Raw genomic sequence first — 23,351 nt, forward strand, 5'->3', positions numbered from 1 at the left:
TTGTGTTCGTATATTGTATGCTGATATTCACATGTGTGTCTTATTGAAACATTATAGAGCTATAGATGGTTGATGCATTATGGAAATATACATACATGGAAAAACCCATTATGTTTATTAATCCTCTCTATTGTATGGGAAAACATTAGCAAGCAAGAAAATCTGCTAATGGTGCTCCCTGCAGGCTTCTTCCAAATTGGCTCCTTTGAACTTCAAAACTAGTAAGAGGAAACCAGTTCAAAGTTGCTACAGGCAGTTTGGAAAAACCTTTGGAGTAGTTGGCTGTGTTGCACAAATTCATCCTTCGTTTTCCTGGAGTTGTTTCTGAAGACTCCTTTACACTTGGGGCACCGCTGTCTCCTGAGTTTTCAAGTGCCTTCAAGACTTAGACCCTGTAGGATGGTTATGTTCTAAGAAGTGTTTTGGAGCATGCTGGTATCCAAGGCTTCCCTTAAAAGTGTTGTCATCATGTACTTTTTCTGTCAGGAAATAACTGCTGTTATTCCAAGCAGACAGTAAACATTGTGTAATGTTAATTCTTCGACCTTACCATGCACATAGTCTTGGGTAGTAATTCTGGAAGTGGCAGATGGGTTGTAGGGAATCGTCCTGTCCTGTGTTTTTCTCTGGGATCATTAGATTACAGGGCAAATACTCCTTACTTACCTCCAGGTGAAAGGCATTATTCCTGTAATGAGTGTATATAATAAGCCCATTAAAGTCTCCATTCCGTACACAAAAGTAAGAAGCATATTTTCGTTACATGAAGTTATCTTCATTGTGTTTTCTTACCTCTTGAACTCTTAAAGCAAGATACCAGTAGATGATTCTTTATTCCACTTTAGTTTAAAGATAAAATTGTTGTTGAAGGAAATACATTAAGGAACTTATGTATTGCAACCCTTTCTTTTCCCGCAGCTGACGGGATGACTCAGTGGATAAAATGCCTGCTGTACAAGCAAGAGGGCCTGAAGTTTGTTCCCTAGCACCCATGTAAAAATCAGGCATAGAGTTTTACATCTTTCATCCCAGGGCTAGGAATTGAAGACAGGAGAATCCTGGGCTCACTGGACGGCCAGTGAGGTTCAGCGAGAGACCCTTCCCCAAAACAAAGTGTAAAGTGTAAAAGGCTGTGGCATCTAGCTTCAGGCTCCCTGTATACATGCATACACATGTGCATACATACATGTGCATACATACATGTGCAGATATGCAAGGCGTACGCACCCCACCCCACCCCACCCAACACACACACACACACGCAGGCATACACAATACTACTAATGGACAAGAAAAACATATTTTTCCATTTATTTCATTATTACATCTCTGTCTTGATTTTGGATTTTTAATCAAATTATTATGCTGTCCAGGCCTGCCTTGAACTCTCCTGGGCTTAGACAATCTTGAGTATGGAGAAGTATAGGTGTATTATACTATTACTGTCTCTGCTTCCTATTTACACAATAAAATTTAGCCTGGCTAGCTGTCATGTGCTAGAAATGACAGCATTCAGAAGGCTGAGACAGGACGTCCACCCTTTCAAGATCATGCTGGACTGCGTGCGGACTCTGTGCTTCTACCTGCAGTTAGATACTTAGACTCTATCTGAGGTTTTAGTTTTGAAATAACTTTGGGCAAGTTTTTTTTTCCTGTCCAATTATAGCATCCTGGAAAACACACTTAAAAATTACTCTTTCAAATTCAAATAACATTATAAAAAGTCATAAATTATTCCACTAAAAATACTTTTCTAAAAAGCATACAGTACCTACCAACATAGGTACTTCCTTGGAAGATAGGGTTAGGACAGATGGGACAATGAGTTATGTTTATAAATTAGTTAGGCTATGTGCAACTTGTACAGGATATCAAAGTCATAGGATGTATTAAAATGAAGACAATTTTTATACAAATTATCAACTTCAAAAGGGGGTTGAATTATGTAGCAGTGAGGCTTTGACAATTCATATTTAGTCCAAATGCCTGTTTGATCATAAACTTGCCATTCTTGCTGATAAATGTTCTGATAGATTAGTGCCCCTGTTAGTGCTAAGGCCAGATTGGCTTTGGCCTCTGAAGACACTAAAAGCATGTTTTGTTTGTTTTCACCATCTTTTGGGAAACGTGTGGACAGTGTTCATTTTCTTTTGTGGTATAAAGTCAGAAGCAAACTGTATATCTAGTTTAAATCTAAAACATCCTTTTAAATTATAGATCCAGAACCTCATCAATGTATTTTCTTTTTAGTGTCTTTAATTAATTTTAATTATGCTGGCGATTGAACCCTTACCCATGCATGCTGTAAGCACGTCATTCCTCAGATGAACTACAAATGGTGTTTAAGCTTCCTTTAATACATTTCTTACCTTTGATGTGATTTCTTTATTTCTTCTTTATCTATTGCTCAGCATCCTACGGTTCTTACCATACACTGTGGGCTGTACTTGAGCCCTTGACTGGAGATACAAAAGCTGCTAACATGGGGGAGGGACCTCGTTCACTCATAAGTGCACTCCATATTTACAAATGCACAGTCCGCGTAACCCTTGAAACTCAGAATCAGTGGTAGCAGATAAAGTAAATAGAAGATGATGAAAACCTTGAGATTTAGCTTTGATGCACTTAGAGTGTATTACAGAAATATTTTATGCCTTCATTGAAAATATATAATTTTCAGGATCGATGAAAATGTATGTCAAAATTTTGATAAAAAATGTTGTGATCTCTTTACTCCATATTTAAAGACCTTTTCAAACAGTTTTAGTCTAATTTGAGATACCTTTTATTGATTAGTAAAAGTATAGATTGTATTATTGTATTCTTTTTTCTGAAGGTGAGTAACATGGCAGGTACTAGCAATCCCTTGATGCCTTAATTTAAAGTTGTTTTAATGATTTTCCTCAGATTTGTTCCTAACTTAATTAGAGTTTATAAAGTAATTTATGCCTGAAATTAAATATTAATATCACATATCAAGTTAGCATAAAATTGCCCTTTTGCATATTTGAATAATTCTAGGAGACATTACATTAATCTGTTATCTCTTAAGTCTCTCCTTTACTGATGCCAACCTAAAGTATGGACTTATGAATATATTATGTTGGTTAATTAAGGAATTAATTTATGACTATCATTTACTGAATATGATTTTAACATTTTCCTTCAAAGCAGTTTTATGGGTCTAGTGGGTGAGGGCCACAGCTGACAGGCTTGGAGTTGTCACCTGCACTTTCTTTCCCTCTGTCACCTGAGTCAACAGGTGAAGAGTTCTATGTGTAAATAGTGCCTTCCTGTTTGCCTTGAAGCCGTGATTTCACTGTTGTGAGTCCTACCATTTTTTTTTCAAAACTATGCAGAGTATATTTGCTAATCTGCTTATTGTCTGGGAAAGCAAGTAGCAAAATTAATAAATATAGATGATATTTTTTGTTATGTTTGTTTCTGTGTTCCTGAATTTCAGCCTTATGTTGGGGATGTATCCTAACAATATTAAATGATAGTTCTTTTTAAAGATTCTGTTAGATTAGATTGTCTGATTCTTCTTGAGTTAAGTTTTGGATGATTTCACCTGCATCTGTAATGGGAGACAGTGTTGTTCCTCATTATGTACCGTAGCTCAGTTTCTTTTCAGTTGGAATTCTATCAGTGCAGCTTTCTGCCTATCCTTAGTCAGTGACACTGATGAACCCTGACAGTATTGAGCAGTGAACATATGGTACATATTTGATTTTATAGTAGAGTTAGTTATGGATAATCCACATCTTTTAAATTCTTGTGTTGTCAGTGTTTCCTTTCTTAATGTTATTTATATTATCAGCACCATTGTTTTCATTTTTCTTTCTAAAGATCTTGTCTTTATCTTAATTTTTCAAATCATCTGATAGGCTGATTCCTTGTGATTTAATTTTCCATACTTTACTGGACCAATGCTACTTTTTATAGAATCATATACAGCAGGTTTTAGCATCATATCTCTAGTGAAGAAGCAGACTTGTCCCATTTTCTTGTGAGAAACACTTTGGTGTTGCAGTTTCTCCCTCTGTTAAACTTGGTAACTACTGGCAAGTGTTTCCTTATCCTCTGGCTTGGCGTGACGTGACTCCCTGTCATCGGTTTAGAGTGCCACTTGGAAGGGAAGGAGCTGCTGGAGCAGTGAGTGAATGGTTCAGTTGCCTTCGCAATGGAGGCAGAGGTTCTAGTCCCGCAGCTTAGAGCAGCAGCCTAAGGCAGCAAGTCATTGTGCGTGGGCTCCCTCATGCCTGAATGATCTGCTTTTCTCAACTATGCTCTGGGAACATGTCAGCATGGAAACAGATTTGGAAAATGTCAGCTAACATAATTAAGTCTAATTTTTCATTACAGAGCTTCTTTGATTTGATGTCAAATTAATAAGAACTGTAGGTGGACCAAGAAAAAGAGTTAATATACAGAGCTTCACAGACTTACTTGCTCACGGAATCTTTAGTTCCCTTTCTTGAGCCTGTACAGTATAAGTGTTTCCCTCCCTTACTTTAATATTTCCATCTATAAGATGGCACCTAAATATATAAAACCAGTTTTCTCCAACATCCCAAGATTTCTACTTTCTGTAAACAGCAAAATATGTTTTCTAAAACTATGACATTTTCTGTCCTTATGTTTTTAGTAATTGGATTTTATTGCATAAAGAGAATGATTTTTTATCTAATTTTGCAAGTTTTTATATATTAATTTTAAAAAATTGCTCCTTGGGATTTCTATTGTAACATTTCTAATAAGTCCTTTTCTGACGACTCGACCTAATAGTTCATAATATTTCTCTATTCCTACAATGAGGTATTTTCATATTTATTTTTCTCCAACAATCTAGCTCCTATTTTTTCGTTAAGCTGCCAGTGGTTACTGAATAAAAAAGTATCTAAATCAGTTAATTCAGCTGGGCATTTCTAAGTGGAGGGGTGGATGACAGGATGACAGCGCCTCTGCTCTCGGCACTACATGGTTCCCTTACTAGTAGCTTAATACAGTCTCCCAGTCTTCACATACTGTAATGTTGACTCATTAGAAGCCGATACTGTAAGCCTCTGAGGAAAGAGACTCTTGTCTTCTTCTCAGGATTTCTTCTCCTTGTATCCCTAGCACCATTCCTTAAATCAGATGAATGCATGATCCAGAGTCTAATTTCAGAGCTTATTTCTAAGATCTGTTGGAGTTGGAAGAGTATTCTTACTTTAAAAAATACCCTCTTTCCAGGTACTTAAAAAGGGAGTCAGAATTGACTGTTGGTAGAGCTGGTAGAAATAATAGGAATCATTATAATAATCATATTATATTACATATAATAAAATAATATAATAATCATATCATAATAATCAGTGGTCCTGTCCTGCAAGTGCTATCTCTCCTGAGGTTGACAGCATCAGACTTTTAAATTCATATAGATTTCACTGAGTTGAGCTCAACAGTGAAAGTCAGTAAGTATTGAGTAATTATTATAGCTGCAGTATCAAAAACTCCTTTCTAGACACCAACATCACAGCTCCATATGAGAGTTTTTCCCAAGGACTGTGTTATTTTCTTGTAATCTTTTTGGAAAATAGGCTGCTTGCTTATGTGACGTGAGTTCTGTCTTCTCTCTGGTAGTTATGTGGTAAATACTGGTAAGACAACCATCAGACTGAAATGGCACGGTCCGGGAACATGGCTGGTGTGGCTCTGGGTCACAGCTGTTGAAGCACATGCCATGGGAAGGGACAGTGTGAAGAAAGTAACCTTGGAAGCCCAGCATTGATTTTCTGAGACTGACTTTTTTTTTTTTTAGATAATAATTTCCTGGTAATTTAAAAATTATGAATAAATATACTTTATTTTCTTAGATGGTAAAATTAGGATATTAGGGTCACTCCTTTGAGTCATGATTTACAACGAGCTTACTATGCAAAGCATGACATTAGACATTAGCTTAATTTATCTCTGTATGGTTCAAACTCTATAAAAATTGTGATCATATAATCTTTTAAGTGTTGATAATTATTTTTAGTATCACTTAATGAATGACTTAGGACTACATAATAAGCACTTACCTTACAAGACTTAGGTTAAAAAATTTGCAATGATATGTAAATAAAGCACAGAAACATACTTTTTCTGATAAGATGGCGTAAAGATTTCAGTATTTTAAAGTATGAAACAAATCTTTAACAGGGTACTGTAAACTTTTTATATCTTTTAGGTAATTCCCCCTCATTTTTGTCCTCCTTCTCTGCCTCTCTTGTTCCTATCCAAGTCTTTCCCCTGTTGTTTTGTCCCCTTTGTTAGCCTGCTCATTTGGAAGATGTCAAGTGATTGACTATTAGGGTGGATGCTTTCTAGCTCAGACAGTACTGTGGTTCAACTACTTTCTGATTAAAGTAGCGTTGGAGGCTTAGAAAACAGCGATGGGAGCGAAGACTTCCCATCTTTCCTGCTGGATCCATATTAAACACATACTTTGCACATGACCCTACCTGTTCTCACAAAGATGCTCAGGGTCTGAAATGTGTGAAGACTTAACTGCAGAAGGTCCAGAAATGATGAAAAGGTGGCCCCAGGCACAGGCAATTTGAATTGTATCCTTATATTCTTAGGATATTAGAAAAGGAAATAAAATTTCTCACTGAATTTGTTTATATTTTGTTAGAAATGTAAATAAAAAATTAAGATGTATTTCCTTCGGAGAAGTTATATTCTCCAAGCTAGATGTTAGAAGGTCTAAATTTTGTTATAGAAATGTAATTCTAAAACACAGCACTAAAAGTATTTGACATAATATAGCAAAGAATATAGGTTATATCTAAATAATAATATATACATACATGCTTCTGTTGAAAATGTGAACTATGAAAAAACAATACATGAACTTTCATTCTAATGATTATAATTTTTAAATATGGCATTAACCACTGAGTTAAGATGACTATGTGGGTGAAAAGTGGTTTCTCACCGTGGGACACTGCTGGTAGGTTGGTGTCTTGGCTCATCATCGGTTTTCAGAATCATTCTTACAGTGTAATTTCAAAGGTGTAACTGAAGCTGTTCTACAAACTGAGCAAACCGCTTTTAAAAAACTTAATTGTAAAAACTAAAGTTTTATTTTCTGAAGTGAGAAATTACGATGCTTTGAGATTTCAATGAATTTTACCTAAATGGTAAAGTGGAGCAAGATATAACTTTGGACATTAACATTTATTGCCATTCTTGAGTCCAAGGTTGGCAAACACTGAGAGTCTCTGTGCTCTGTCCTGAAAGGATTTTGTGTAAAGGCTCCCAGAAAGAGAGTAAATGTCTGCTCTGCTCAGCCTCTGAAAGAAGGGCCAGGGCAGGGCTGGTTGTGGGCAAATTACTTCCACCTCCCTTTTTGCCCCTGCTTCAGCTCCAGGGGAGCTGTGAGTGCACAGGAGGAATCAGAAGACCTGGGTTCCAGTCCCGGTTCTGCCACTTACTGCCTATGTGACCTTGGGTAAGTTATCTGACATCTCAATTTCGCTACAGGATGTTGTGAGGATTAAATAATATGGTCTACACAAATGTGATTTGTAGCCTCCCAACATCTGTAGAGACAATTTTTATCACCATGGGCTTGGCCTCCTCCCTGTTCCTCTCAAGTGTTCTGACGTGTGCCTTCTTGAAGCAGTCCAGATGACTGCACTCCTTTTGCTTCTCCCTTGCCCTCTCTGCATAGGGACCATTGGCCCTGCCCTCTGCATGCTTCTCACAGTGGAAAACTACATGGACTAATCCTCACGCTGGACTGCGGGATATTCCTATCCCTTCTCACCCTCCTGTCACCTCTCTTTAATCTCAGAATTGCATGTTCATGAGCATCCAAGAGTAAGTCTGATGCATGAAGAATCAGGAAGTGTTGAAGAGAAGGACTTAGGTAGAAGGAAGGCCTTTTAGTCTTGTTCCCACCTCCTTTGTTAAGCAGGTTTGACTGGGAAAACAGTGTCAATGTTCTTCACTGTCACTTTCTATGTGTAAATCAGTTCCTCAGAAGTCTCACTGAAAACCTAGATCCTTGACCTGAGGAGAATCATAGAGAAGAGAGAAATTTGATAGCTCTTTCTTTTGGTCAGCTCTTTTAGGAGTACATGGTATAGCTTCTTCTGTTAGGAAATTGCTGGCCCACCTTAGTTCATAATGCTTGCCTTTCTGAGTGTCTAGTCCTGAAGGATGCATGGAACTGAGGACTATGATATGCTTTCTGGATCACATTTCAGACCAAATGATGCTTATAGGGCTTAAAGAAGAAAGTGTGGTGTAACTTCTCCCACAGTCCAAGAGTGCTTGGTCTGGCACTGGAAATAACAGTAGCCATTTACTGAGGATTGCTTGCCATTAATGCCTGGTTGCCATGCAGCGTAGTAACACTCATACCATTACTAGATTTTTTTTTTAAGTATTTTGCTTTTTTTTTTTTTTTTGGCCTTGAACCATTGACTTACACTTCATATGGTTTCTTGCTGAAGTAGCAGTGCCATCTTTTATAATTAAACCATGGTGACAAATGCAGGTTGACACAATACACAGTACAGTGTAGACTTATCAGTCAGTGGAAAAGTTTAATGATACGTTCATGCTGTCAAGGACGTAGGGAAATCTGGACCCTAGTACAGTGCTGAAGGCAGGGAAAATTGACAAGACCTTTTTGACACTCCAGCCCTACCTCCAAGATTTCAGAGTACTCAAATTTACAGCCAGTCATTCAATAGTCTCCAAGGAATCAATAATGGATTACAATACCATCCTTAAAGCCATATAAGTGTCTGACAACAAAAATGTTGAAATATTACCTGACAGAAATATGACAAATATATGTGTTAGTGAATAAAAAGAATTTCTAGACCTGAATGAAAATATATCAACATAGTTGTTTTAAAGTAATAAATAAAGTTAGACATAATTGTGGGGTGCACACACACACACACACACACACACACACACACACACACACACACTCTGTCTTATAAATTTCCTATAACTTTCCATTATGTCTTCAATTAGAAAAGTCAAAAGCAAGTAAACTGATCGAGATTCGTTCTGTGATAGTTCATTCTCTGTTTCTAGTTTTTTCATACCTGCATGAAAAACACGTGATGTACAAAGGAGACAGCCTTTCTGTGTTTATTAAGCACAAGCTAACAGTATGCCTTGCATCTAGTTTCAAGTTGAGGTTCTTATTGTGAACTCCTTTCAAAGTGTCTAGAGTAATTACCACATGCTGCCCAAAGACATCAATAAAATTCAGTTTTTAGAAAATGCCTCTAGAAATGGTTTTTCAGAATTTGCTATTAATATTTATATGATCATGAGAATATTAACCCCTTCCAGCCTCCTGTCTGAGATTTTATTTTGGGTCCTTTGCCTCCATGTATCTTTGTCCATCATAAGTGTGATGTGCCCGAGAGGCAGAAGAGGGCATCACGTCCCCTGGAACTGGAATTAAGGGACGGCTTTGAGCTGCCGTGTGGGTGCTGGGAGCTCTGGAAGAGCAGCTGGTACTCTAACTCCATACAGTATGGCTTTTAGCTTGATGCCAGATACCCAGACATTCAGTATCACATGTTAGATTCCCATGTGTTTGGTAGGGAAGGTGATTTAAATTCTGATGTTTGCTGTATTTATTGTTTCTTTGGTTGTGGTGGTGGTCGTGGTGGGGTTATCTCAGTTAAAAAAAAAGCAAGAAAGTTTGGTGGGAAATTACTTTTAAAAACTACTGTGTTGTTGGCTGTGTTGATATATGCCAAATCCCTTCACTAAGAAAGCTGAGGCAAGCAGATGACCTGAGCTGAAGACTTTGAAATCAAGCTAGGTGACAGGAAACCAGACCTAAAACTAGCAACAGTAAATGATTAAGAAAAGCAAAACAGAAAATCTGTAATCTCATCAAGTTTAACTTAACCCATTGATTTATCTGTTTATTATTGACTCTTTCATTAAGAGAAATTTTCTGAACATGGAACAGTTTAAAGTGAAGGAAAACTCATACGTGTTCATCATAATTTTTGTATTGTAATAATATATTACCCATCTACAGCTATAGAATTTAAAAGTAGAATGCAAATAGGAAACTAGGAAATCCTATTTAGAACAGATTGTTGTTTTAATGATCAGAGAATTAAAGTTAATTTGTAGATTACCTTATAGTTCTGTGTGTCACAGGAGAGTAGATCCTGTCATGGACAATTGATCTCTAATTGCTACCATGCCAAAATATTGGCATAACTTCTAAGGACAACCTAGAATAGAATAACATTGGTTTTCAGCCTTCCTTATGTTGTGACCCTTTAATACAGTACCTTATGTTGTGGTGATCCCCACCTAAAAATTATTTCATTGTTATTTCATACCTGTATGAATGCTACTGTTATGAATTGAAATGTGATATCTGATATGCAGGACATCTGATATGCGACCCCTGTGCAAGGGTCTTTCAATCTCCAAAGGGGTTGTGACCCACACGCGAGAACCACTGGCTTATAATCTTCCACTAAGACCACAGAACTTAGCAAAAGAGCTTGCTTCAGAGACCTTGCTGTTTACTCATTAAAATAAATACTAAAGATGTTTTTTTTTTTAAATCATAAGAGGGATAAGCCTCCCTTACTTAAAATGTGCCATGGTGGCCCATTCTTGGGTAAATTTAGGAACTAGCAAATTAAATATATTGTAGGGAGATATTTATGTTCATCGAAACTTCTGGAGGTAAATATATTAGAATCTAGAACTGTAAATATAAAGAATGTGTTGTGAAAATAATTGCCTTCAGGAACTTGACTACTTCATTTTTTTTTCTAGTAATCATGTCCTTGAAGGAGTTAGGCTCCATTTCAGCAGATACCAAGGAAGAGAAAACCTTTATATTTTGAAAAACTTAGTAATAAAATTAATGTATTTGATATGCTGGTGTGACTTGTCTCTGTGAAGACTGCCTTGAGGTTTCTTTTTGATTGGAAGCAAAATGAACAAACATGGTACTAACTTACTCTGTTAGTAAGTCTTAACAGTTCTTACTCTGTTTTCAGTATTATGTTGGTTATTAATGTGAACAACTGGTAAAAATAATTTTGTTAGTTAAAAGGCAAAGTAAAAGCTAGTTTGACATCAAGTGTTAGGTCCATCCCCTCTGTAAGTCACTAGTGATAAAAGAGGAGACTAGTTTGGTTCAAACCGATAAAAAAGTGAGCTAGGCTGAGGTGGTGCACACCTTTGATCCCAACACTTGGAGACAGAGGCACGTGATTGTCCATGATCCACATGAGGCCAGTCTGGTCGACAGAGCAAGTTCCAGGACAGTCAGGACTAGATGGACAAACCCTGTCTTGTAGAGAGAGGGGGCCAGGGAGGGAGACTGTGCTGTATCTAATATTGTAAAGAATTAGAATTTCACATTTAGGAACTAATATCTCACTTGAAGGGATTGGGTCTTTACGTAATGTTAATGCATTAGGTACCACAGCTGCTGTGGGCGAGGTGGTACTTTAGGGTACCTTAGAGTGAAGTAGACTGTGCTCACTCTAGAGAACCTTGTGGTTGATTTGTGTTCTACATTAGCATACAGATACTGTTGTCTTATTAAATGTGAGGTCTGTAACTGTATAAACCGCATTAGGATTTACCATGATGGATGTAAGCTCATCCAGCCTGTTCATCACTGCCACCAATGAGCAGAGAGAGCATGAAGTCCAGGCCAGCACGGCCTGGGTAAGGCATGTACTTTACAGTCTCAGCCGTGCGCTCTTCTCCGAAAACTCCAACCAAAAGACAAACTCATAGTTATGGTGAGCAACAGAACATCTGTTCATATCAAAGTGCCTGCTTCTGTGGCTTGGGAAGGAAGAACCACGCTATTGTTCAGTTCCTAAGCGAGATGGAGTTTTCCGAACTGCAGAAACAGCTTGGACCAGAGCTAGGAGCTGCACACCTGTCCCACATTACTTCTCTTGGAAGGAAACCAAACACTTTTTCACACCGTTTTTTCCTTGCTATTAAACGTTTCCATTTTAATGTTACTAATAAAATGGAGGTCTTCATGGACTCTTGAAATGTGGGTCTAATATAAATTTCACAAATCTTTTTAAGTAAATTAGTTTTCCTTGTAGCACACAGTTCTTTGTAGGACTTGTTCTACAGTTCTAAAGTTTTTTTACCTCTACACCTCTGAAACCCTGTGGCGTGTCATAGCGTTCATAAGTGGATGGCTTCTGCTTGGGCGCAGACACGGTGCTTTCAGCCAGTCACACAGTACATGGACCTGCTTTTTGACATTGGCTGGATTGTTGTCCATACCTTAGTATTGAACCCTGTGCTGAGTGTGATATCTGAATCATGGATTTTACACTAGGGAAGTGGTTTGTATAGGAAATCTCTGATTTGTTGTTGAGTCTCACTGTTATCATTTGTAAATTGCCTTGTGATTTAAACACTATTACCAATAGCTGGCCATTCCCTCGAATCCTATTAGACCTACTTACTATGTTTTTAATAGTTTTTATTTATTTATTTATTTACTTACTTATTTTGAGATAGAGTCTCACAGAGCCCACAGTGGTCTCAAACTTGCTTTGTACCTGTGGATGACCTTGAATTTTTGATCCTCCTGACTATTTAATGATAGGATTACAAACATGTATTACTTCTTCTGCCTTTTTACTACTTATTTACTTTTTAATACACCCAACTTATGTTCATGTGAAGGATTTCATATTATACAGAGGAAAAAGACTTTCGTTTGTAGAGAAAGTGAAAACCAAAAATGTTGGTTGTGGTCTGCTAGTAATGGTGATTAATACTAACAGTTCTTCCAGAGGACCCACGTTCAATTCCAAGGACTCTTACATGGCTCACAACCATCTGTAGCTTTGGTTCCAGGGGATCCCATGCTGCCTGTCCTCCATGGACACTGCACATGTATGTTGTACATATATACAGACAGACAAAACACCCACACTGGGATCCCTATGAAGTAAATATCAGTATCTCCACTTCACACAAGAAAAATCACAAAGTCTGAGCCATTAACTTACCTACCTAAAATCTTTGCACTGTTAAGATGAAGGACTGATTTAGATTTGACAGTTTCTGAAACAAGAGTACAATCCTCTCCGGATGGGAGTAAAGGTTACTCACTCTCCAGGTGTATGCCAGGTTAACTAATGTACATCATTGTGGTAAGCTTATATTTTCATACGTTTGTCTGACAAAATGTCTTTCAACCAGTGTTAGTTATGACAGAGTCAGTCACCTGAGTTCCCTTATTTCTCCAAACACACGAGTAACTCTCTATGTTATTTAAGTCTAGAAGTATCAGCTCATGTTACTCAAGGGTGGGCAGGAGTTAGAAAGTCAGCCAACTTCTTCCTTTCTCATACAGCCCACTGCCGGAAGACTTTAATCTTGTGCTGTGTTGTATTTTCAATTTCTGAATGTACTATGAGTTAGTCCAGCTACATCAAGGTTCAGTTGTACTGTAACTGCCTGCCTAGACGTTTCCCTTTTGGATAGTAATGCTCTACCTTCTACCCATTCTGCAAAAATGAAGGCTGACAAATCACTCAAAAGCTGTATGGTCTGTTGTGCACAGTTATTCACAATATACTAGTAAGAATATTGGGTCTAGATCAGGTTACGCCCACTGCATAAACTTCAGCTATATTAGTGTAGAGCTCTGTGCTTAGGTTTGGAAAAGAATCTCCCCATGAAGATGTAATGAATTATGAACTAGCCTTGGGAGTCTGTTGTAAGGATTTCACTCAGTGTCAAGCACAATATGAATAAACTAGTTGAGCAACTGATAAAAGCTTTAAAGAAACTGCTTCGTATATTTGTCAAGGAGAGGAGAGTACTTTCTTCATGAGAGATATTTAATAGTATACTCTAGACAAGTCATATTTGAAATGATAGCCCAAGTAGCAGGTTATGTAGAATCGGTACTAAAAATATTCACAGTGATGGAGATTCTGGAAATAATGACATTTGACAAGTGACTCTTACTGAAAGAACGAGGAAAGGTAAAATCATTCATCTTACCATGGTATTGCCTGATACATGGAGGAGGAAGCAGTCCGGCTGGAAAACCCAGTCAGCGTTTGTAAAAGTGCTGCCTATGTAGGAAAGGCAGAATCTCCAGTGCCTAGGCCCTGATCTCAAGGAAGCCCCACCTCCGTTCCTGTGCTTGGGAAAAGCTGTGCCTCTAACCACCCCACACTCCTTGGACTGCAGCCTTAGCCGCTGAGCTAGCCCGCAGGAGTGGTTTAAATGTGTTTTTCTTCACTCAGGAGAAATGGCCATGGTTTGTCATGCACATGTTTTGTTGCATATGTTTGATTATAAATTTGGCAGGATACTTGAGGTTGTACATGCTTTAAGATTAATTTTTATTTTACTAAGTTCCTTAGTTCTTAGTAAAGAGAAAACAGCAGGACATTATCTCAGTATCAATTATTATGATATTGATAATTTTATGAGACATTTCCCATCAACTATCCCTTTCTTCCCTCAGTCTACAGGACACTTTAAAATGCAGAGATGTCTTTAATTTATCAGCTGTACATAAAATGTTGTTCTTGTTGTTTCTCTAATTCAGTTTTTGAAATCTGTATTCAGGTCCCTGTAGCATACCATATATATCTGTTTCAGTTGGTCCCTTAAAGGAATTTTTACAATAAAAACCAGTTTGGTGTTAAAGCAGTGAAAGCAGCAGGTCGAGCAGTTACTGCTTCCACAGAGTTAGTTTTATTATCTTAAATTCTATTATATTAGCCTATTCTTGTAAATTGTAAAAAATATAGATTATGAGAGTGCAGTAGGAGTTTATTATTGTAATTAGTGCTCACTATACAGTATATAACTTACGTGTTTACTGTGCTGTAGAGCGAGTGTAATGCACATTCTAGTTCCTTCTCAGCAGAGTATCTCAATCTACGTAGTTCAGTTGAAGGAAGCGTGTATTTTATTAACAGTTACGCAGTTTGGATTAATGTCGAATGCATTGCCTACTTGTTGGCATCTTTATTTTCTCATCTAATTCTCATATACTCACATCATTACAATTTCCTACCTGAAAACGCGATGGGAATATTGAAGTAGTGTGTCTTGGACATGATTGACTCTATGCCAAGTTTTAGACCTGGTTAAAGATAGTGTTCTTGAGACTCCTGAATCTCTCAGAAGGCGTTCAGCACACTGATGTCTTTAGAGTAGATACACACTTCCTGTTTGGACTCCTGGCAAGTCTGTAACCTATTAAGACTGTTGGTTTCAAGAGAGATGGGTTTTCTTTTTCTAAGGGATAATCCTTTGGATTTAACTGTAGCATTTCATCAAAGATAGTGGCCATTGGTTAAATGATGATTGTGCTAAGGCTGTGCATATAACCACACAACACGGGACTCACGATATTATGCTCAGAACTAGGGAAATGTTTGGACAGTAAGAGCTCCTACTGCTCTTGCTCTTCCAACAACATGATGATAGTTGATTACAGTCTCAGTAGTTAAGATCCGTCACCCACATGGTAGCTCCAGGGGACCAGTGCCTGTCTCTGGACTCTGGAGGTCTGCATTCACATGTTCACAATCCACACACAGGCACTCATGATTTTAAAATCTTCTAAAAGCATGCTATGTAAAATGGGAGTGTATGATTTCATCCATACAGAGGATTAATACAGTCAAATTTAATTAAAAGAACCCGTGAGTAGGACAGTGATTCCAGGATTAAGGCTCAGTTAAATGAGATGTTCTACAGAACAAAGGGTCATTGTGCAGAAGGGCAGGGCCCTGTGGCTGTGTGGCTTGGTGGTGGTGGTTAGCGTGCATGTGATGTGCACTTGCGCAGTGCTCGGTGAATAGCTCCTCACTGTTTCACAGGAAACACAAGGACAGAAGGAACCATCAGGGCATGGTAACTATGAGGTGATGGGTGATGATTGGCTTGTAATCATTTCATGGTATACACATACATATTTTATTTCCATGTATATTTTCGAAATGTATAACTCCTTTTTCAAATATTCCTTAGGAAAGCTGGAAAATGTCGATGTCTAAAGAGTGAGCCTAGAAAATGTAAACTACTAGCAAACTAAAGGAAAGCTATTCAAATCGAGAAATACTAATAAAGTGCCGTGCTGTTCAAAATGAAGGCTTTTACATTGTATAGTTTAACAGTCTTGCTGAAAGGTGTCCACTAAATACTGTGGAACAAATTATTCTGAGCATTACTTTCTTCTAGAAAGTGGTGAGATGAAGTAATTCAAATAATTAGTGTAAATACTAAATAACATTAAAAATGCCAGACTACTGGGCTGGAGAGATGGCTTGGCGGTTAAGTGCACTGGCTGCTTTTCCATGGGTCCTGAGTTCAGTTCCCAGCAACCACATGGTGGCTCACAACCCTCTGTAATGGGCATGTTTTGGTGTGTCTGAAGACAGCGACAGTGTACTCATCATATACATGAAATAAATAAATGAATCTTTTTTAAAAGTGTCAGACTACAGTAAGATAAACATCTAACCCCCTTTTCTATTTCTTGAATTTTAGAGCCTTTATTATAAAAACCTTACAAATACATGTCACATACCAAAGTTAACACGCCCCAAACCTATTGCAAATTGTAGATATGTATTAGAGGTAGCGTTGTATTGAAGAGGGCCCATGACTTTTACTATGTAAGTTTACTACTCTTTCTTTTAAAAAGCTCCTTTTCCCAACTTAAGACACAGTGCAGCCTTTTGATAGTTAATTGAATTTTCCTGGATGCCTACACTGATCAAGGCAGTTTACTTTGCATTAATGGGGAGAACACTTACTGGTGTTAGTCAGGACAGAATAATGATACTGCTGTGTTTGCTTCAGCTGTCACTGGAAATCCACGTTACAATGTTGTTGTCTTTACATTTTGCTTTATTTAGCAGAGTGAGGAGCGGAAACCTTTAGCTATGCATGCATTCAGATCACTTTGTGTTGCCCTGTAGAATCAATTTCAGTGTAATCTCAGCACATTTAAATTTGCTTGGCACTTGTTCTTCATATCTGCCATGTGCTTATTTGCTTTGGTTAATTGGGAAGTGCTTCTGTGGTTCAGGCTGGCCTCTTCCTTGCCCTCTAGTTGAGACTGGCCTACAGGCCCTGCCTCTGTCTTCCATTGCCAGGACGGCAGGTATTCTCAGCCATTCCTTCCATGGGAAATAAAGTCTTTACAAAGCAAAGGTCAGAAGCCATTTAGTCAGTAACATGGTCCACAGAACTTCTGAAATTCTGTATTTTATCAGAATGAGAACAGTATTGTTATGTATAGTGTTGTAGATTTAGAAACAGTTGTTTGGTAATTAGATTTTTTTTTTTTTTTTGGTTCTTTTTTTCGGAGCTGGGGACCGAACCCAGGGCCTTGCGCTTCCTAGGTAAGCGCTCTACCACTGAGCTAAATCCCCAGCCCCTGGTAATTAGATTTTGAATCTGATTTTTTCTTTCTTCAATTAATGTTCCTGCCCTCTCTTTTGCCATAAATGTTTTATTTTAAATAAAACATTACCAGATATGGTACATAAAAATGGAAGGTGAATTTCCTCCCTCGTTTTATTTTTAAATGGTATTTATTTTCTAAAATTTCTTAAGCCTAAACTAAATCATTCTTATTCTAACATTTACTGTATTTGGTTTTGTATTGCAACAGCTATCTCATATATTGTTGAGTCTAAGTTTTTTTCTACTTAGCTACACTCGGTGAGTTCTTTGTAACCAGTGAGCCGATTGATAGGCCATGGGTTTTCTTCCTGTGAGCAGCTGGAGACCGTGCTGCAGTTCCTCTCCTTCCAGCCACACGCTCCACCTTGTAGTTGTAGCATACGGCAAAGGGAAGCTGGCTTGAGTTTGCACTGTTTGTGCTTCACAGGTTCCAAAGTGTGGTAGCACTGAGGAAGAGAACGCCGGGACACTGTTGACCGGTGTGTGCACAGCTAGTTTTCTCAACCTCAGCCCATCTGTCTCACACTGGTATTAACAAGATTCCATTTGGGAAAAAAAAGGAGCACCGCTTTTATCCTCTGAATTAATGACAATATAGAAATGAGAAAATCTTCCCATATCTTCTCCAGTGCCCTTTAGAGTACTGAAGTGTGTGATGTCTGTGTCACCGTTTGGAAGCATAGCAGAGGGGAAACCAGGAGTGTGAAAGGGGCCTGGGCCTTAGTTCAAGTTGTGGAATTAATTACTTAAGAAAATAATAATGCCTTAGTTTGTTATTTTTTTTACAACTTTGCCCAATAGTTTGTGGTTCTGGGATATCATGGGCCTTGCTGTTTTGTGTTAGAACTAAAAATGCTAACATAGAACATGTCCCAAAGAAGGCAAATGGTAAAGTTTAGTGTTGATAACATGTAACTGTTCAGAGCATAGAGCTGGCTATGCACAAACCTCCAGGAAATAAAGGCCGAGTCATCCTTAATTTCAGTTTTCACCTGTTCTAGTACAATAAAATATTAATGTGACTTAACTTATGAACAGATCACTTACAGAATTTCTAGTTGTAACTTTGAGTCTATGCACAATGGTTTGTGAAGGGACGTTTGTGTGTATAGTGATTGTTTGCTTAGCTTTCATACCAAGTTTGCTTGTATTCCTCTAAATATAACCTGACCACACAAGGTATAGCCTAGTGATGTATAAAGTAAACTTTTTGTTTATGAATCACTGCAAGATATGTAATTCATTAGCATTATGTAAAATAGCCTAAGTTTCAAAGATCTTTAAGTATATCGAACTTCATATGTATTTTATAAAATCCATGGCAAATCTTCCAGTCATTACTAGCTTGGTTTCTCCATGTTGTGTGATTCAAGTATGTTGTGAATTCAGCAATCCAGTCTTACTGTCAAGCTCTGGGTTGTAACCAAGAGCACTTGCAGCAGCCTATAGTGTTTGGTGGCCTTTGGGACCTCCCTGGCCAAGGACTCCTGAGAAGTAACTTGTTCTTGCCGTTGAGTATTTCGTTTGCTAACTGGTATCTTTTGGGGCCACTATTCCCCTATTACAGGACAATTTCATTTCAATTTTTAAAAAATGTTTGTAGATAGATACTTTCTAGGAGCTTCTATAGTATTAGGTTTCCATATTATGGCTTCTTAAAAAGTCATTGTTTTCTTTATCCCTCCCAGTTTCCCTCTTCTAATCCTCCTCCACCATGATTTGCCCTTTCTGTTCCACAATGTCCTTTTAGTCCTTTACTACTATTTTTTTCTGCCCTGCCCATGGACCCTTATTTCTTTCTTTGACCTCTGTGGGGTTCCTAATGAAATGCGTATGTAAACATCCAAAGCCAGCATCTGTAAGTGGAGAAAACATGAAATGTTTGTCTTTCTGGGTCTGAATTATCTCCCAGAGGTGGTTGTTTTAAGTTCTATCCATTTACTTTTGGATTTCATAATTTCATTTTTCTTACTAGCTGGGTACTATTCTACTCTGGATATGTGATATTTTCATTATCCATCCCCCAGTTGGTGGACATTAGATTGTGTCCTAGCTGTTGTGAATAGAGCAGCAATGACCATGGCTGAGCAGGTACCTCTAGAGTAAGGGATAGTCTCATCTTTTTGCCAAGGCAGTGCATCTGGGTTGTGAATGAGTCTCCAGCTCTTGTTGGAGATGGTCTGCGCTGATTTCGCTGGGGGCTGCCCCAGGTTGTGAGTGCACTTCCACCAGCAGTGCGCGAGTGTGCGCCCCTATGTCCAGGTCCATGCCAGCATTTGTCATTGTTTGTTTCTTTGGGTCTTAGTCATTCTGACTGGGATAAAAGTAATTTTAATATGTAAGGCCCTGATGGTTGAGGATGTTGGTCATTTTAAAGATGTTTCTCAGCTGTTTGTGTTTTATCTCTTGAGAACTCTCTTTAGGTCCATGCATGCCTCATTTTAAAATTGTTTTGTCCTGAGAGTTAATTTTGAAAACCTATTCTCATTCTCCGGACTGTCTGTTCACTCAAATGCTGATGTCCTTTGCTGTACAAAAAGACCAAGCAGCTCCTAGTAAGCCTCCGCATCCGTCAGCTCCTCGAGTACAGAGACCATGTGATGTAAGCATGTTTAAAAGCTCTACTTGGGGTTGGGGATTTAGCTCAGCGGTAGAGCGCTTGCCTAGCGAGCGCAAGGCCCTGGGTTCGGTCCCCAGCTCCGAAAAAAAAAAAAGAAAAAAAAAGAGAGTAAAAGCTCTACTTGTAGGTTTCAGTGACCAGGTGATGATGAAGCTTCATAGAACAGTTCACTGTCAGGTGGAACATGCGTAGTTGGATGTGTGCTCTTTAAACACAGAGGTCAAAGGCAATATGCAGAAGACAAGTACTTGTAAATTTTCAATTTTTTATTGTTGAAATTATTAATATCATCTCTGTTGGTTATTTTGCTTTGCTTTGAAATACGTTTGAAATGTGCTTGCCAGACTGGTTCTTGCAGGAGTGTGTGTGTGTGTGTGTGTGTGTGTTCGCGCGCACGTGTGTGCATGTGTCTGTGTGTCTGTGTATGTCTGTGTGCCTGTGTGTTTGTGTGTGTGTCTGCTCATGAAAGGTTTCAGTGGGCTAGTGAATATAAGCTCATTTTGAATTTTTGTTCTTTGAAACCTGGCTTTATTTGATAAAATGGGTGAAGTGAGCAAAAGTTGGAGTCCTAATAACTAATATGAAGTCTGAAAAGAGATGACTTGGATGTTTTATCACATGAAGTTATTCCACGGCACAAAAAGAATCTCGTTGAGAGTCAGAAACAAAATAATTCCCACCAGGACTTCTTATATTGAGCTCTGTGCCTTGGGAGAGATACTTTATCTCTTTCGGTTGACAGATATGTCCATCTAAAGGGATGGACTAGATGGCCTTCTGGGATGGTACTGACTCTAATTCAGTGGCAGGTTTTGTCGTTTTTAAAATGCTCATGAAATATGAAATAATTTTTGGAATTTTCAATCTCTAGTAGAGTTTTGAAGCTTAAAGGAAGAAATAGGCCAAGACAATGGACAGATTTCATTAGACACAGGTCAGATGTCTCATCCGTAAATAGAACTATGCAGTCTGAGGTGAGACTGGGATGTGCTCAACACTCAAGCGTTCCTCCTGCTGACTGTAGTGGGTATTGCATGTAAACAATGCTTGCCCTCAGCTGCATTGCAGGAGAAATTTAAAATTAATGAAAGCAAAGACTGCCTTTGACAGTAATTGAATAGTAAGCTTTGGGAATCTCAGTTTTTGACTGCTATTTTGTATAAAAAGCTTGTGAAGACATCAAATTATGTGAAAGAAATTTCATGGTTGGTCATCTCTATAACACTAATTGGCTCTAGTGAGTACAGTCTGAATCTTTTAAGGCCAGAAGAGACAGCTTTTCAATAGCAATATCATTTTTATTAGGCACTTGATCAGCACATGCAGTGTCTTAACTTCTAACAATGTGGTTCATTGTAAAGCAAGGACTTTCAGATGTTCTCAGCCAGCTCTGCAGTGTAGAGAAAATTAACATTCTATTCTGATTCCTGCAATAATTACTTCCTCTCCTAAAGTACCAGATATATCTTCATCCTTTTCACTTAATATGCAAAGCTTTAAGTGTTGTCATTTGTCATAAAATTAAGTATATCTCCTTTTCAAATTTGCAGTAATATTTGATAATCATCATTCAGAATAGTGACCGGAATAATAAAGCGATAGCTCTCTCCTTTCCCAAGAACCTTTTAACTTTTCTTCCTGCACTTTAATTGCTGTGCTGAGTTCCAGATCCAAACTGTTTGAGCTTGACCTTTGAAAGGGGTTTGGGGAAAGGAGAACGTATCTGACACTTTTCTCTAAAAAGTGGCTGCTGAATTAATATCAGATGAATTGTTAGATTTCACTATTCTTTGTGGCATGACAGGTCCTTGAAAATGATCATTAATTCTTTTGGCTACAGCTCATTTCTTCTACATACAGATGGAGACACATTTAAAGAGCAAAGTTTGAATTCAAACTAAATCTGTTTTAGTTGTCTTATACAGCTCTTGGACTTCAGTGTCCTTCCTAAGAGTAATGAAATATGGTGCTTTCTTTTGAATACCATGGAGGATGCTTAACAATGAGGCGAGTGTTCGTGCATTTTCCTATCACTAACTCACTCTTCCGTGACAGGACTTCTTCAGGCAGGATGTCTTATCATCTCCCTGTTTCTGGCAGGTTCCAGGGCAGTGGTAGGATACATGAAACTTGAAATGTCACTCAGACTTTCTGATAATTTCCTACGTTATTATTAGAGTCAAAGGAAAGCTGTGAGATAAAAAGATTTCCATAACATGAGGAGGAGGGAGAAAGAATAAATTTCCAAATCATGCAAATTATTGTACTCTGATAATTTAGTTGGAATTTAAATTCTAAAAAGTAAAAATAGATGCATAAATAAAATTGAGAGCCAGTTTCTTCCCCATTTCTGATAGGGTACCTAATTCATAGCCAAATTATGTTTTAGAAAGCACACACACAGAGGAACAAAAACCAGGGCAGCAGTACTCAGTAAGAAACCAGTGTGCTTTTTGACGATATTTTGTTGCCTTTAAGTCCTTTTCCACTGTTATAATGAACTGTACTTTCTCTGCTCGCTCTTTAATCAGAGTCTCCTAATTTCCCTGTGTTCTCCCTTAAGCTAGTGGATCCACCCTCTCACAGTAAGGACGGGAGTGAATAAATGCTTTACTCTGCTTTCTCTTGCATGAAGCTTTTTGTATATTTAAATTGCATAACCCCACCTCCATTCCAATTTATTATTTTCTCTATCTGTAGATGTAAGATTCTTAATGTGGAAGATTTCATCAAATGAGGATAGATAGTTGGTGAATGGCCTCTGGCTCTTCAACAACCCTTTTTGGTATCTTATCAAGACTCCTTTCTGTAATAAACACCTGAAATATATTCAGAAGAAATAATCAAGAAAATTATATTTGACTTTCTCTGTGCTCCTTACGTTTCATCACTTGATGTGATAGTCGTACTGTTATTTGGAAATCGTTTCCTTTAAGATCTCTGTCTTTACTCCTTACCCCTGCCTCTCTCTGTTGACAGCTTCAGAAGGTATATTAACATGAAGACTATAAACCCTGTTTAACTTAGGAAAGTGGGAGCTACTTTGAAGATACTAAATCATTATTCTTGCAAATAGGAAGAAGAGGGTACCTATGATCACACCATTGAGTTCCGGAGAGGGGGTGACGGACAGCCTCGAAGGTCCACTCGGCCAACACAGCAGTTTTACCAGCCTCCTCGAGCTCGGAACTAATGTGAAAGGTAAGGCGACATTGCCAGATAGTTTTCATATAAAAAAGATGTACTT

General features: G+C 38.1%; 1 protein-coding gene across 10 annotated transcripts in view; it reads left to right on the forward strand.

Moving 5' to 3' along the window:
- The window catches only part of Tdrd3 (tudor domain containing 3), a 146,368-nt gene that overhangs the window by 98,307 nt on the left and 24,710 nt on the right, over positions 1–23,351 (forward strand). For 7 of the 10 annotated variants that reach the window (XR_015638042.1, NR_197221.1, XM_087585824.1 and 4 more), the window contains 1 exon segment: positions 23,181–23,305. Coding sequence is in view for 5 of the 10 variants with exons in the window: in XM_087585824.1 (XP_087441950.1) it covers positions 23,181–23,297 (117 nt within the window). In the remaining 5 variants the exon portion in view is untranslated. 10 annotated transcript variants of the gene reach the window in all.

Source organism: Rattus norvegicus, chromosome 15, assembly GCF_021556685.1.
Source record: "Rattus norvegicus strain SHRSP/BbbUtx chromosome 15, alternate assembly SHRSP_T2T, whole genome shotgun sequence".
NCBI lineage: Eukaryota > Metazoa > Chordata > Mammalia > Rodentia > Muridae > Rattus > Rattus norvegicus.